The sequence below is a fragment of the Triticum urartu genome, chromosome 7A (genome assembly GCF_056163025.1).
Source record: "Triticum urartu cultivar PI428250 chromosome 7A, HENAU_Tu73, whole genome shotgun sequence".
Classification (NCBI taxonomy): domain Eukaryota; kingdom Viridiplantae; phylum Streptophyta; class Magnoliopsida; order Poales; family Poaceae; genus Triticum; species Triticum urartu.
In genome coordinates, this window is record NC_141879.1 from 715,690,693 (window position 1) to 715,703,568 (window position 12,876).

Genomic DNA, 12,876 nt, shown 5'->3' on the forward strand with positions numbered 1-12,876 from the left:
CCTATTACATGACCGCCATCCAAACCGGTTGAAGATATCCCACGCTACCATCTCCCACCGGACAGATCCAGTAACCAAACGCTTCCCGGCGTCCGTCGGAGTGAGTAAGGACCACATACGGATCAGCGCAGTAGCTCAGAATAAAACCTGCAAAAAATGAATAGTTGTTGTTCTGTTAAAAGCCAAGTCATTTCTGCAGTTCCAAATTGCCCATAACAACGCACAAACTCCTACACGAATGTGTCTAGCTATTTCAAGCACTATCCCAACAAGTCACGTTCCAAATAACGAACTAACCGAATTCGGAGGAGTAATTTAAAGGCAATTTGCACCGTGTGCCACAACACTCTCGCCAACGGGCAATCAAAGAAAAGGTGCTTGATAGTTTCGTCCCGATCACAGAAACTACACCTAGTAGATCCTGTCCAGTTGCGCTTAACCAAATTATACTTTGTTAAAATAATTTGTTTATGTACAAACCACATAAACACTTTAATTTTCAAAGGAACCTTGACTTTCCAAACATGTTTGGAACTAGGAATAACACTAGAGTTGATGACATCGATATACATCGACTTTACTGTGAAATCTCCAGACCTAGTAAGCTTCCAACACAACTGATCGGGCTGATGAGCTAGCTGAACCTCCATCAGTCTACTCACCAGATGAAGCCATGCTTCCTACCGGTGACCAATGAGCACCCTCCTAAACTGAATATTAAGGGGAATGGACTGCATGATCGTTGCAACCAGAGCATCACGTCGCTGAACGATACGATACAGGGACGGATACTGAAGTGCCAATGGCGTTTCACCAAGCCAAGTGTCCTCCCAGAAGCGAGTGGTGTTACCATTACCAACAATAAACTTTGTTCTATTAAAGAAAGCAGCTTTGACTCTCATGAGACCCTTCCAAAACGGCGAGTCAGTCGGTCTCACTGTCGCCTGTGACAAAGTCTTAGATTGCAGATACTTGCTACGAAGAATCTGCGCCCAAGTTGCCTCCGTCTCAACTGATAATTTATAGAGCCATTTACTGAGAAGGCATCTGTTCTTGACTTCAAGATTCTCAATACCAAGGCCCCCCTGGTCATTTGGTCGACAGATGATATCCCATTTGGCGAGTCGGTATTTTCTCTTTAGTTCATCACTCTGCCAGAAGAATCGGGATTGATAGAAGTCCAACCTTTTCCTAACCCCAACTGGGACTTCAAAGAAAGATAAGAGAAACATAGGCATACTCGTGAGCACCGAATTAATAAGAATGAATCGGCCTCCATAGGACATGAGTTTGCCCTTCCAGCAACTCAGTTTCTTCTCAAACCGATCCTCGATGCACTTCCATTCTCTGTTTGTCAGCTTACGATGGTGAATGGGTATACCTAGGTACGTGGAAGGTAATGCTACCAATTCGCATCAAACAATTGCTTATAAGCCTCTTGTTCGGCATTGGCTCTACCAAAACAGAACAACTCGCTTTTATGAAAGTTAATCTTCAAACCGGTCAATTATTCAAACAAGCATAACATCGGCTTCATATTTCTCGCTTTTGCCAAGTCGTGCTCCATAAAGATGATTGTATCATCAGCGTACTGCAGGATGGACACACCACCATCAACTAGATGAGGCACCAAGCCACCCACCTGACCGGCCTCCTTTGCCCTACCTATCAAGATTGCCAACATGTCAACGATGATGTTGAACAGAATAGGAGACATTGGATCACCTTGTCTCATGCCCTTGTGTGTCTAGAAATAATGACCTATGTCGTCATTCACTTTAATTCCAACACTCCCTTTTTGCGTGAAAAATTCTACTTGGCGTCGCCAAGCTTCATCAAAACCCTTCATGTGTAAGGCTTGTTGAAGGAAAGGCCATTTGACTTTATCGCACGCTTTCTCGGAATCCACCTTGAAAACAACTCCATCAAGTTTTTTCGTGTGAATCTCATGGAGCGTTTCATGAAGGACCACAACCCCTTCGAGAATGTTCCTGTCCGGCATGAAAGCAGTTTGAGTAGGCTGTACCACAGCATACGCAATCTGTGTGAGCCTATTCGTCCCGACCTTGGTAAAATTTTTGAAACTAACATTAAGAAGATAGGTGGGCCTGAATTGCTCGATTCTCACTGCCTCTGTCTTCTTAGGAAGCAGGGTTATCGTTCCAAAATTCAGCTGAAAAAGGTGAAGCTGGCCAGAGAATAAATCATGGAACAACGACAACAAATCTCCTTTAATAATATGCCAGCACTTCTTATAAAACTCAGCCAGGAATCCATTCGGGCCAGGTGCTTTATTATTTTTCATCTGCGAAATAGCCTCAAACACCTCTTTCTTAGAAAAAGGAGCAGCTAAAATATCATTCTCAACAGCAGTAAGTTGAGGCACATCCTCAATTCTAGACTCATCCAGTGACACACATTATCCTCTGGAGGCCCAAACAACTGCTTGTAATACTCAGTAATGTAAAATTTTAGGTTCTCCTAACCAAGAATCGTTCCTTCATCTTGTTCAAGTTGAAAGATCCTCTTCTTTATGTGCTTGCCATTAGCGATCATGTGGAAGAATTGAGTGTTCGCGTCCCCCTGGACTACTCGTCGGACCTTGGCCCGCAGCGCCCACTTTAATTCTTCCTCACGAAGAAGCTCTTTCTGTCTCATCTCGGCGTCGAGCTTGGCATGAAGCTCCGAGGCTGGCAGAACCGTGGTTTCTGCTTTTACATCTAGGGACTGAATAAGTGTAAGGAGCTATTCCTTTTCTACCTTATAAATCCCACTCAGATGCTTAGCCCACCCACGTAAGAAACTTCTCGGGTGCCTAATCTTATTCTGCCAACGCTCAAGCGCGGACCTACCTCCTACATCCTTAGCCCATTCTCTGGCTATGAGATCAAAGAAGCCTTCTCTCTCAAACCAAGCAAGCTCGAAAGAAAATGGATTTTTATTTCCCAACTAAGTGGCCTCGCCGGAGTCAAGAAATAACGGCATGTGGTCAGAAATACCACGAGATAGTGCCTGAACTGTTACAAAGGGGAATTTCTGTTCCCATTTGACACTAGCCAGGACTCGATCCATTAAAAATGGGGGAGAATTTCACTTCCCCGGCCTCTGCACCAACTAGGGATGCATACGGCCATTTTAGTATGAGTACCAAGGTAAACATGGTCCTCAGAATTTTTTAAATGAGTATCAAGATATTTTTTATGAGTGGTTCCATCACACACCAAACTTGATCCTCAATAAATGGGGGAAAATCCTTGTGCATCACCTGTCAATTCTAGGAATTGAACTCGGGTCGTTAGGCTGCACAACCGCATGCCCTACCACTGAGCCAAGGCTCTCTTTGCAGCAACCGGAAGCTAGCTACAACTCTCTACTGAGCCGGCCCATAACTCCCGCTGGAGTAAAGAACCATTTCTTATGCAGACGCTTATAAACGATGTAACGATATTTGATAAGGAATAAAAAGCCCCTAGGCTTGCTAGTCAAAAAAGAAATGTTTTGTCCAAAGAATACCAGTCGAAGAAAACTCGGCAACTCCCTGACTGCCGGATTTTGACTTTAACAATATATTATTGCAAGAAAATGTCTGGATTTCTAAAATATTCATGTATTATAAAAATGTGCGCGAGCTTATAATATGCTTATGAATTTCAATAATTTTAAAATTATTCTTAAATTTCAAAAGATTTGCAAACTCAAAAATGTTGACAAATTTCAAATATTCATTAAATTTATCAAAAAAGTTCATGAATTCAAAACAAAATCAAAAGAACATAGAGAAAACCTGGGAAGTTGGAGAAAACACAGTAGATAGAATCCCGCTTTGCCCTATAAAACCGTCCAAGGTAGAGAAAAACCACAATGTTTGCGATCGTCCAACAACGTGGCCTCTTCGTTGTCCGTGAAGATTACACAATTAAAGAATTAGGAATTCGTTCAGAAGCAATATAAACGAACAAAAATCTTTGAATTCATGAAGATTATTGATTACTGAACTTTTTTTCTTTTTTACAAAACATTAATAATTCTTTACTAACTATAAATAAAAACAAATAACTACTACTTGTTGGAGTTCCTTTTTTAAATCAAACTGGATTTTCATGATATAAATATATAATATAAGTTCTAACTACATAACTTTTACAAAACAAAACAAATCCCTTTTCCTTCCTTGAATCCTTTGTTTTTAGTTTATTCATGAAATTTCCATACTATGGACTTGTTTTCACCAAAATCGTTTTACAAGGACCAATACATGAGATTGGTCGGGATGGCCCCAATACCAATATGCACATGTCAAGTAAAAGGCCACGCGCTCTCATCTGACCAAATGTATCCATACTAGACCGCCGTCCACATTCAACCTCACCACAGTATGATGCTCATGTTGAACATCCCTATTGAAATTAAAGGGACTGTCTATTTGACATTCGACTGTGTTTCAATTCGACAACAATCGAAAATACAGACCAATAAAAAGTTGACACATGTATGTCCCCAAAACCCTCCACCATCTACTGTCTATTTCTGCAATGGGTCTGGTAAACTCTGACCCGCTTGAATGTAATGTACACCCTGAATGGACCTCAACATCAGGAAAGAAATAGAAGAAAAATGCTGCAGAACTGTTGTTTTCTCTTGTTGCTGCTGAACAGCGGTAACATGGGGAATTTCATACTGTCTATTTCTGACAAAGAAAAGGAACAAAAATCATCAGAGTACTGGCGTCTCCCAGGACCCTCCTTTAACTTGCATCACACTACGTATCTAGGAGGCGCCATGGGAGAGGGGAAATGAGGAGAAGAAAGAGCAGAAAAACATCAGGGAGATGTCATGAGAGAGAGAGAGAGAACAAAAACAGATCTGAGAGGCACAACAGAGGGGCAAGTACCTGGAGGGAAGCAAGGGGGAAGAACAAATCCGAATAATTGGTGTAGGACAGAGGAAGATCACCCAAGACACGGTTCGCAGCTCAGGACATGTACTACTCCTCTTGATCACACTTCCGTTGAACTCTTCCATGTTTTTCCTCACCCTGCTTCTCTACATTCACCTGCTACATGAACTAGTCTGCATAAAAAACATCATACATTCTAGTGAAAATTTTGGAATCATCAGGGGAAGAAATTCTAACTGTCTGAAGCTAAAACTGTTAATATTTCACTGTCAAAACACTACACCAACACGAATTCCAGTGTATGTACATATGAAAAAAATCTTTGATGCAGTACAGGGCAATGTAGGTAACATGAACCATGAGGAAATTACATGAAAAAAGCTTTGCTGCAGTACACATGAAAAAATCTTTGCTACGATACAGGGCAATGTAGCTAAAATGAACTCTGGGGAAATTACAGAGTTAGACAACTCATGACATTCATGGAAAAAATGAGATGAATTCCAGTGTTAATACCTACATGACATACAATGCAAACTAGGGAAATATTACACTATATTCTAGCATTATTGAATACAATTCAGAGATAATTTACAATGTAATTCTGGGGGATATTACAATATAAATCTGGGGCATATAACACTGCAAATATAGTGGAAATTACGGATAAATTAAAATCCACTGTAAATTCAAGCAAAAGCTAAACAGAATAAGTACAGAGATACATGCAAGTTCACATGAAGTCATGAATATAGAGACAGACCTATCAGCATAAAGAACACAAGTCCTATCAGATGAAGGCATTAATATTAACAATGAAAAGCAGAGCTTGTTACAATGTCGGTACACATGGACAGTGAAGGGAATGAATAATCACACTAGTGGACTACAATGATAATAAGTTAATAAACAAGGAACTACACAGCATAATCACACAAAAAATAGTTGAAATCCATTGTAATTCAAGCAAAGCTGAACAAGGATGAAGCTCAAATGTCAAGAAATACAAAGGTTCAGAATGAAAATTACACTACTTTGTTTGGATTTTTTTAATTACACCGAATTTCTAGGAAAAATTACACTGTAATTACATAAATGAAGCATCAAATTTACACTGTAATTCTAGGAAAAATTACACTGTAATTACATAAATGAAGCATGGACTTTACACTATAATTCTAGGAAAAATTACACTGTAATTACAAAAAATGAAGCATTGGGATTACACTAAAATCTGGGCTAAATTACACTGCAATTCTAGGGTATTTTACACTGCAATTACAAAAAGAAAGCACTGGGATTGCAACGAAATTTTGGGATAAATAACATTGTAATACTAGGGGCATACTACACTCTAATTCTGGGCTAAATTACACTGTAATTCCTGTGAATAAAAAAGGTAAGTCATCAGAAAATTGAAACTAGATCAGAAAAGCTCATATGATTCAAATAGAAATTGAAAATAGCTTTATCAAACCCTCCATCATCACTAGAAAGACCCTGAAAAATAATTCAGTCAACAAACAGAAAAACTAATAAACTGAAAGAGAGAATAAAAAAGAGAATGAAAGTAGAGAACAAGACAGAAATAACTACCAAAGACATAGCATCAGTACCATGTTCCGCAAAGTCATTAGGCACAAAAGGATCATTTAAAGAATCAGCACTCTCAACAGAATAAACTACCGAAACATCACTGTATCTCAGGATAAACACTGTAATCAGAAATTACACTGGAATTTGTGACTCAGGATATACACTGTAATCAGGAATTACACTCGAATTAGGGGGGAAATTACAAGTACTGCTAGGACAAATTACACTGTAACTGGATGATAAATTACACAGTAATTCTGGGAGGAAAGTTACATTGTAATTCTGGGAGTATTTGGAAGTATTACACTGTAAATTACACAGTAATTACAAACATGGGAGAATTGTAAAAGCATGAGAATTACACTGTAATATGGGAGTATTACACTGTAAATTACATAGTCGTACTACTAGAACATATTACATAGTAATTACAACAACTATGGGAGAAGTACACTGTAAAAATGGGAGTATCACACTGTAAAATCAGGGACAGTGAGATTCTGCAAACAGATTACACAGTAGTTAGACTGAAAATATGGGGGGTAAGATCAACATAAATTTGAGCTACAATCCAGAGAGATCCACTTGCATGACTAACTAACCAAATGCTGAAAACAAATAGGATTGCAAAGTAAATTTACTGAAACTACACAGGGATTTATAGTGTAAGTACACTGATACTACAGTGTAATTACATAGTTAGTACATTGATATTACAGTGCAAGTAACAAAGAAAGTACACTAATATTAGAATGTAAATACACTGATAAATAGTGTAAGGAAACTGAAATTCGACTGAAAATTTCAGTGCAAACACTGTAATACAAGCATCAAATTCAGAGAGATTCCTGGAACACATTCAGACACACCTCGGCTACCAGGGAAAATCATGAGCAGCCACCTACAACTACAAAAACTACATCGAATAATCTCCAACTATCATCTAACGTAAAAGGAAACTAGCAGAAAAATACATGGAAATCAACCTCTGCAACAACCAGTATGCATACCTCTAGCCATTACAAACAAAAAAGCTAGACAGTGTAAGTGTAGGGGAAACTACAGTGCGGGTCTGCAACATACACTGAAATTCTGAGGTACACTACAATTCTATGGGTAAAAACATAGTAGTAGAAGCATCAAATTCAGATGAATTCCTGGAAAACGCAGCTACCAGGGGAAATCATGACCAGCCACCTACAACTATCATCAAACAGCAAAGGGAACAGACACCATAGGCTAGTAGAAAATTTAACATGGAAATTACCCTGTGTACCAGTACCAGGTTGCAAGTTGATCTGCTGCAACTACCAGTACGCGAACCTCCAGCATCTACAGAATGAAATAAACAAATCTAAAGCCTAACACACCAAAAAGCAGGGGAGAAAAATGACCACAATGACCTAGAAGCCGCAACTACAAGCTCATACGCAACTCATGTTAGGCAATAAGTCACGGCGAGGCGTCGAACGAGCCGGGCGCGTGTATGGGCGCGCACCGGGCGAGTTGGACGCGTCGGGACCGTGGCGAGTAGTGCGTGCGTGCGCGTAGGTCCAGCACGGGCGTGTCCGTGCGGATGGGCGCAGTGTGTGTGCGGGGTTTGGCGAGTACGAGCTCGTGGAGTTGGCGTTCGGGTGCCGGAAACTACCGTGTCATCGTGTTCATCTTCCTCCTTCCCTTTCTTCCTCGGTGAGGTTTAGCGACGGCGACTGCTAGAGAGAGGAGGAGCACGGCGAGGGACTAGCGGTTCCAACATTTGGTATCAGAGCCACGGTCAGCTCAGGGCGCGCCGGCGATGTCAATCGTCCCGTACGCCGGCGGAGCGGGCGGATCGATGCAGCAGGCGGTGCCACTGCTCACCGGCGACAACAACACGGCGTGGTCGATCAAGGTGGAGGCGAACCTTGATGCGGCCGGGTTGTGGGAGGCGGTGGTGGTGCCGGAGGACGCGGCGGCCGCCGTCATCGCCAAGAAGGACAAGCCCGCGCGCGCTTACCTGCTCGGTGCACTCGCCGAGGACCTGCTTCTATAGGTGGCGGCGAAGAAGACTGCCGCGGAGGTGTGGGCTGCCCTGAAGGCGTGCTTCGTCGGCGCGGACCGCGTGCGCGCGGCGCGACTCGGCACGCTCCGGGGGGGAGTTCGAGCTCCTGCGCATGGCGAGCGGCGACACGCTGGACGAGTTCGCCGGCAAGCTCGGGGCCATGGTGGCGCGTTTTGCAGGGCTCGGAGAGACGCTCAAGGACGCAGCCCTGGTGAAGAAGCTGTTGGACTGCGTTCCCGATCGCCTGTACGCGGCGGTGGCGGGGATGGAGCAGTTCTGTGACCTGGAGACGCTGCTCTTCGACGACGCGCTCGGGCGCCTGAAGGTGTTCGACGAGCGGCTGCGACGGCGTGGTCAGGCAGGCGGCGAGCGGGCGGACGGTGAGCAGCTCATGCTCACCGCAGCACAGTGGCGGGCGCGCGAGCGGCGCCGGGGTGGTGCATGCGGTGAAGACGACGACGGCGCGGCGAGCACGACATCAGACGGCGGGGACAACCGTCGCGGGAAGTGCTACAAGTGCGGCGTCAGAGGACACTTCAAGCGTGAGTGCCCACTGCTGCAGAAGGAGCCGGCCGCGGGGCGTGCACTGATGGCAGACACCGACGTCGAGGACGCCGGGCTGCTCTGAGTCGCGGCTTAGGGCGCGTATGTTAGGCAATAAGCCACGGCGAGGCGTCGAACGAGCCGGGCGCGTGTATGGGCGCGCGCCGGGCGAGTTGGACGCGTCGGGACCGTGGTGAGTAGTGCATGCGTGCGCGTAGGTCCAGCACGGGCGTGTCCGTGTGGACGGGCGCAGTGTGTGTGCGGGGTTTGGCGAGTACGAGCTCGTGGAGTTGGCGTTCGGGTGCCGGAAACTACCGTGTCATCGTGTTCATCTTCCTCCTTCCCTTTCTTCCTCGGTGAGCTTTAGCGACGGCGACTGCTAGAGAGAGGAGGAGCACGGCGAGGGACTGGCGGTTCCAACAACTCAGGCGAGCAGAATGGATGCGGGAAATTGGGCGGACTACAGAGGGCGGGCTAGAACAACACGACAACACCTACCACAGATCTATGAACAACAGCAAACAAACGATCCACGAACCCACGACAACGAAACTCACCTAGATCTGGAACTACAGGACCACAACACTAGCAAAAATACACGGGGGAAATGCGAGAGACAAGGGGAACAAACCTCGGCAGGCGGGGAGTGAAGAGAAAAGGGAGGAGAAATCAAATCAAACGATGGAATAGCTCGGAATCACCATGAAATCGCCTCCGCCGCCGCTCGAGTCCTCTCTCTCGACCTTATCGAAACACAATGACCCAAATGAAAGGGTGAATGACACCCACTCCAAAATTCAAAATGGACAAAAAACCAACAGTGCCGGGACGGGGCGGTTACGGGTTGAAACAAAGAAAACCGAACCCGGTAAAGAAAACCGAACCCGGTAAAGAAAACGAACCGGAGCAAACAGGGTGCCAGCGCGAAAAAAAAGGAAAACCAACGCGAATCTCCATGCGACAACGGACGGACAGAAATTTGAATGATGCCGAATTGAAAAACACTTGACTGTTAAATAGCAAAACCGAAATTAAAAGTAGGACATGAAAAAACGCCTATGAAAAATGCGCCTATAGCCGGGCGCCGCGGAGCGCGCCATCCCATCTAGTAGTAGTATATACTCCCCGCAAATTACTTGACACCTGCAAACTCGGTGACTCTCTGTCACAGTTTCCAACTCAATTACTGTTTTCGAATGTAAGCATTTTAATTAGTGCATAATACTTGGATTCGAATACGTACGTGCGGCTACGTACATAATGGCTAGCCAAGCAGAGGATCCAAAATCCAGTTAGATTGATAGATGAGGCTCCGCGGTCGCCGGCCATGGCAGGACCTCGCGCCGGAGCTGCTGGACCTCGTCTTCCTGCACGTGTCGTCCCACGTGGCCCGCGTCCGCTTCCGCGCCATCTGCCACCCATGGCGCGCCGCCGCGGCCGTGCCGCCAGATCCTCTGCTTCCGCTGCTAGCCCTCCGAAAGGCCGCCTGCGTCCTGAGCGGCCCCCAAGGCACCGTCCACCGTGTCTCCGTGCCTGTCCCCGTTGACGTCATCCACAGCGTCTTCACCGGTGGCATGCTTTTTCTCGTGCACCGCGACGGCCGGTGCTCCCTCATGGACCCTCTCTCCGGGGCCATCACGGCATCACCCCTCAGCACATCAGCCCCGACTGCCTATGGCCCTCGAGGTCCAAGTCCAAGAGGAAGAGGGCGGCGGCTCCACCCTTCGCCGGCAGCATCTGCAAGGTCGTGGTGGCGGACCACCTCGTGGCCCTCCGCACCGGTGCCATCATCGGCTTCGCATCCAAGAACGTTGTCGTCTCTCTCCGCGGGCCAAGAGTACGCCAGTACATGGTGACATGGCATGGGGCCCGTCACGCTCTTTGGAAGCAAGCTCTACGTCCTCACCAGGGTGCACACTCATCGACGCCAGCCGAGTTATTTGCCCAAAACCATCATAGTTGGGGTTAGGGTAACAACTTGATACCACATTTAAATCAGGGCACAAAAAACCACCACATCTGCGCCTAACCAATAACACGGAGCACTGATGGTCTCATAAGCTCGCGAAAACAGTCGTTTTGACCCCTTGGGCCCACTTGTCAGGCTGAGGTGGTGAAGACCAAAACTTTGACCAACTGATGTGGCAAATGAGATGCGGGCCCCACCTGTCAATGAGTAAATGGTCATCTTCTTCCCATCTCTATTTCTCTGAGGCATTTCATCAAACAGCTTCAGGACGACCCTCGGGGAGCTCTTTCTTGCAGCCATGGTGATGAGCTTGACGCAGATGGACGGATCACTCCGTCGCGGCAAGCACGCCGATGAGCTGGCAACTCTTGCTCCCGAGTTATGCGCCAGCCAGCACGAGCATGCATGCACAAGTGAGGTGGCGGCTGCCGGAGCACACGGTAACGTGTGGTGATCAGGGGAGGCCGCACGGAGGAGCTGGGTGACCTTGAGCCGCTCGCGTACGCAACACTCGTCGTGCACCACGCCCACCACGCGCCCACGGCCTCCCTGCCATAGATGGCCGCCAGGACGTCGATGGCTCTCACTTGTGGCCGCGACTGTACATGCCCTCCATGGCAGCGCCAGCACGGGCACAACCAGGGCCTCCCTGCGCACCAGCACGGCGTCGCCGGCCGCGATGCACAGCAGTTTCAGCACCGCCAGTGCGCTCCCCCGTGGACGCCGGGCCATCCTTCCTGTGCCGCATCTGGTCGCCCGGGAGGAGCATGCTACGCTCCACGATGGCACCAGCCGTTGTAGGTGGACGTCGGAGCCAAGGAAGAACGGCGTGGCGGCCGACTGCACGGGAACGGGGTCCGACGAAGGGAGGCGAGGATCTGTCACCGATTAAGTGGGGACGGAAGGCGGTCGGCGAGATCCGATGACTGGAGGCAGATGCGGGGACGCGCCACGACGGCTCCCTCATTAGATCATGCGATGGGGCAGAGAGGAAGGGGAAGTGAGCCGTCTGACCTCCACTACCCGGCGGCGGCGTACTGTGGAAGAGGGGCTCATGGAAGAGATAGATCGGGAGGAAGAAGAAAAGAGATGAGAGGCTGACAAGTTGGACCCATGTCCAGCTTGGCATATTTGTCCACATATGCATGCCAACTCAGCCTGACAGGTGGACCCAACCTGTCAGGTCCACTGTTTTCACGAGCTCAACCGACGATTAGTGCTCCGCATTATTGATTAGGCATAGAATTGGTGGTTTTTGTGCCCTGACTCAAATGTGGTACCAAACTGTTACCCTAGCCCTAACTTTGGTGGTTTCAGGTAAATAACTCACGCCAGCCTGCATCCTGCAGTGGAGCTCCACGTCCTCGACGACAGCCTCGACGCCGGGGATGTCACATCTGTGCAGTGCATACGCGGCGCCCCCGCCGCCATGGAGGCGGACCAGTATTACGACCTAGCCTGCCTCTCCTCCTCCTCCTCCTCTTCCTACTACCTGGTCCCGTTAGGCGATCGGCTTCTGATGGTGATGGAGCACGCCTCCACACCGATGAAGTTTGAGGTCTACGAGGCGACGAGGGAGCTGACCAGGGGTCATGGAGGGTGGAGCAAAGTCGAGACGCTGAATGGGTGTGCTCTGTTCCTCAGCAAAGGCTGCTCGGAGTCGCTTCCCGCCGGTGCCGGTCAGCTGGTCGAAGCTCGAGAGGACCACATCTACTTTATCAGTAAGCGTGACGAGCCGAACAACGACTCTTTTTCGATAAAGGCGTTTTTATTAAGTCATAATGTAGCATCAAGTGGATGTCGGTGTCAAAATCGGCAGATCTCGGGTAG

At 47.2% G+C, this 12,876-nt stretch overlaps 1 protein-coding gene across 1 annotated transcript; it reads left to right on the forward strand.

Annotated features, from left to right (window-relative positions):
* Positions 1 to 8,646: 8,646 nt before the first annotated feature.
* LOC147962093 (uncharacterized) lies at positions 8,647 to 9,162 on the forward strand. Its single transcript, XM_087532220.1, has one exon. The coding sequence runs from the start codon at positions 8,647 to 8,649 to the stop codon at positions 9,160 to 9,162; it is 516 nt and encodes a 171-aa protein (XP_087388346.1).
* Positions 9,163 to 12,876: the final 3,714 nt, after the last annotated feature.

Coding starts and splice junctions, on each gene's coding strand:
- LOC147962093 (XM_087532220.1), top strand. CDS start 8,647: ATGGCGAGCGGCGACACGCTGGACGAGTTCGCCGGCAAGCTCGGGGCC.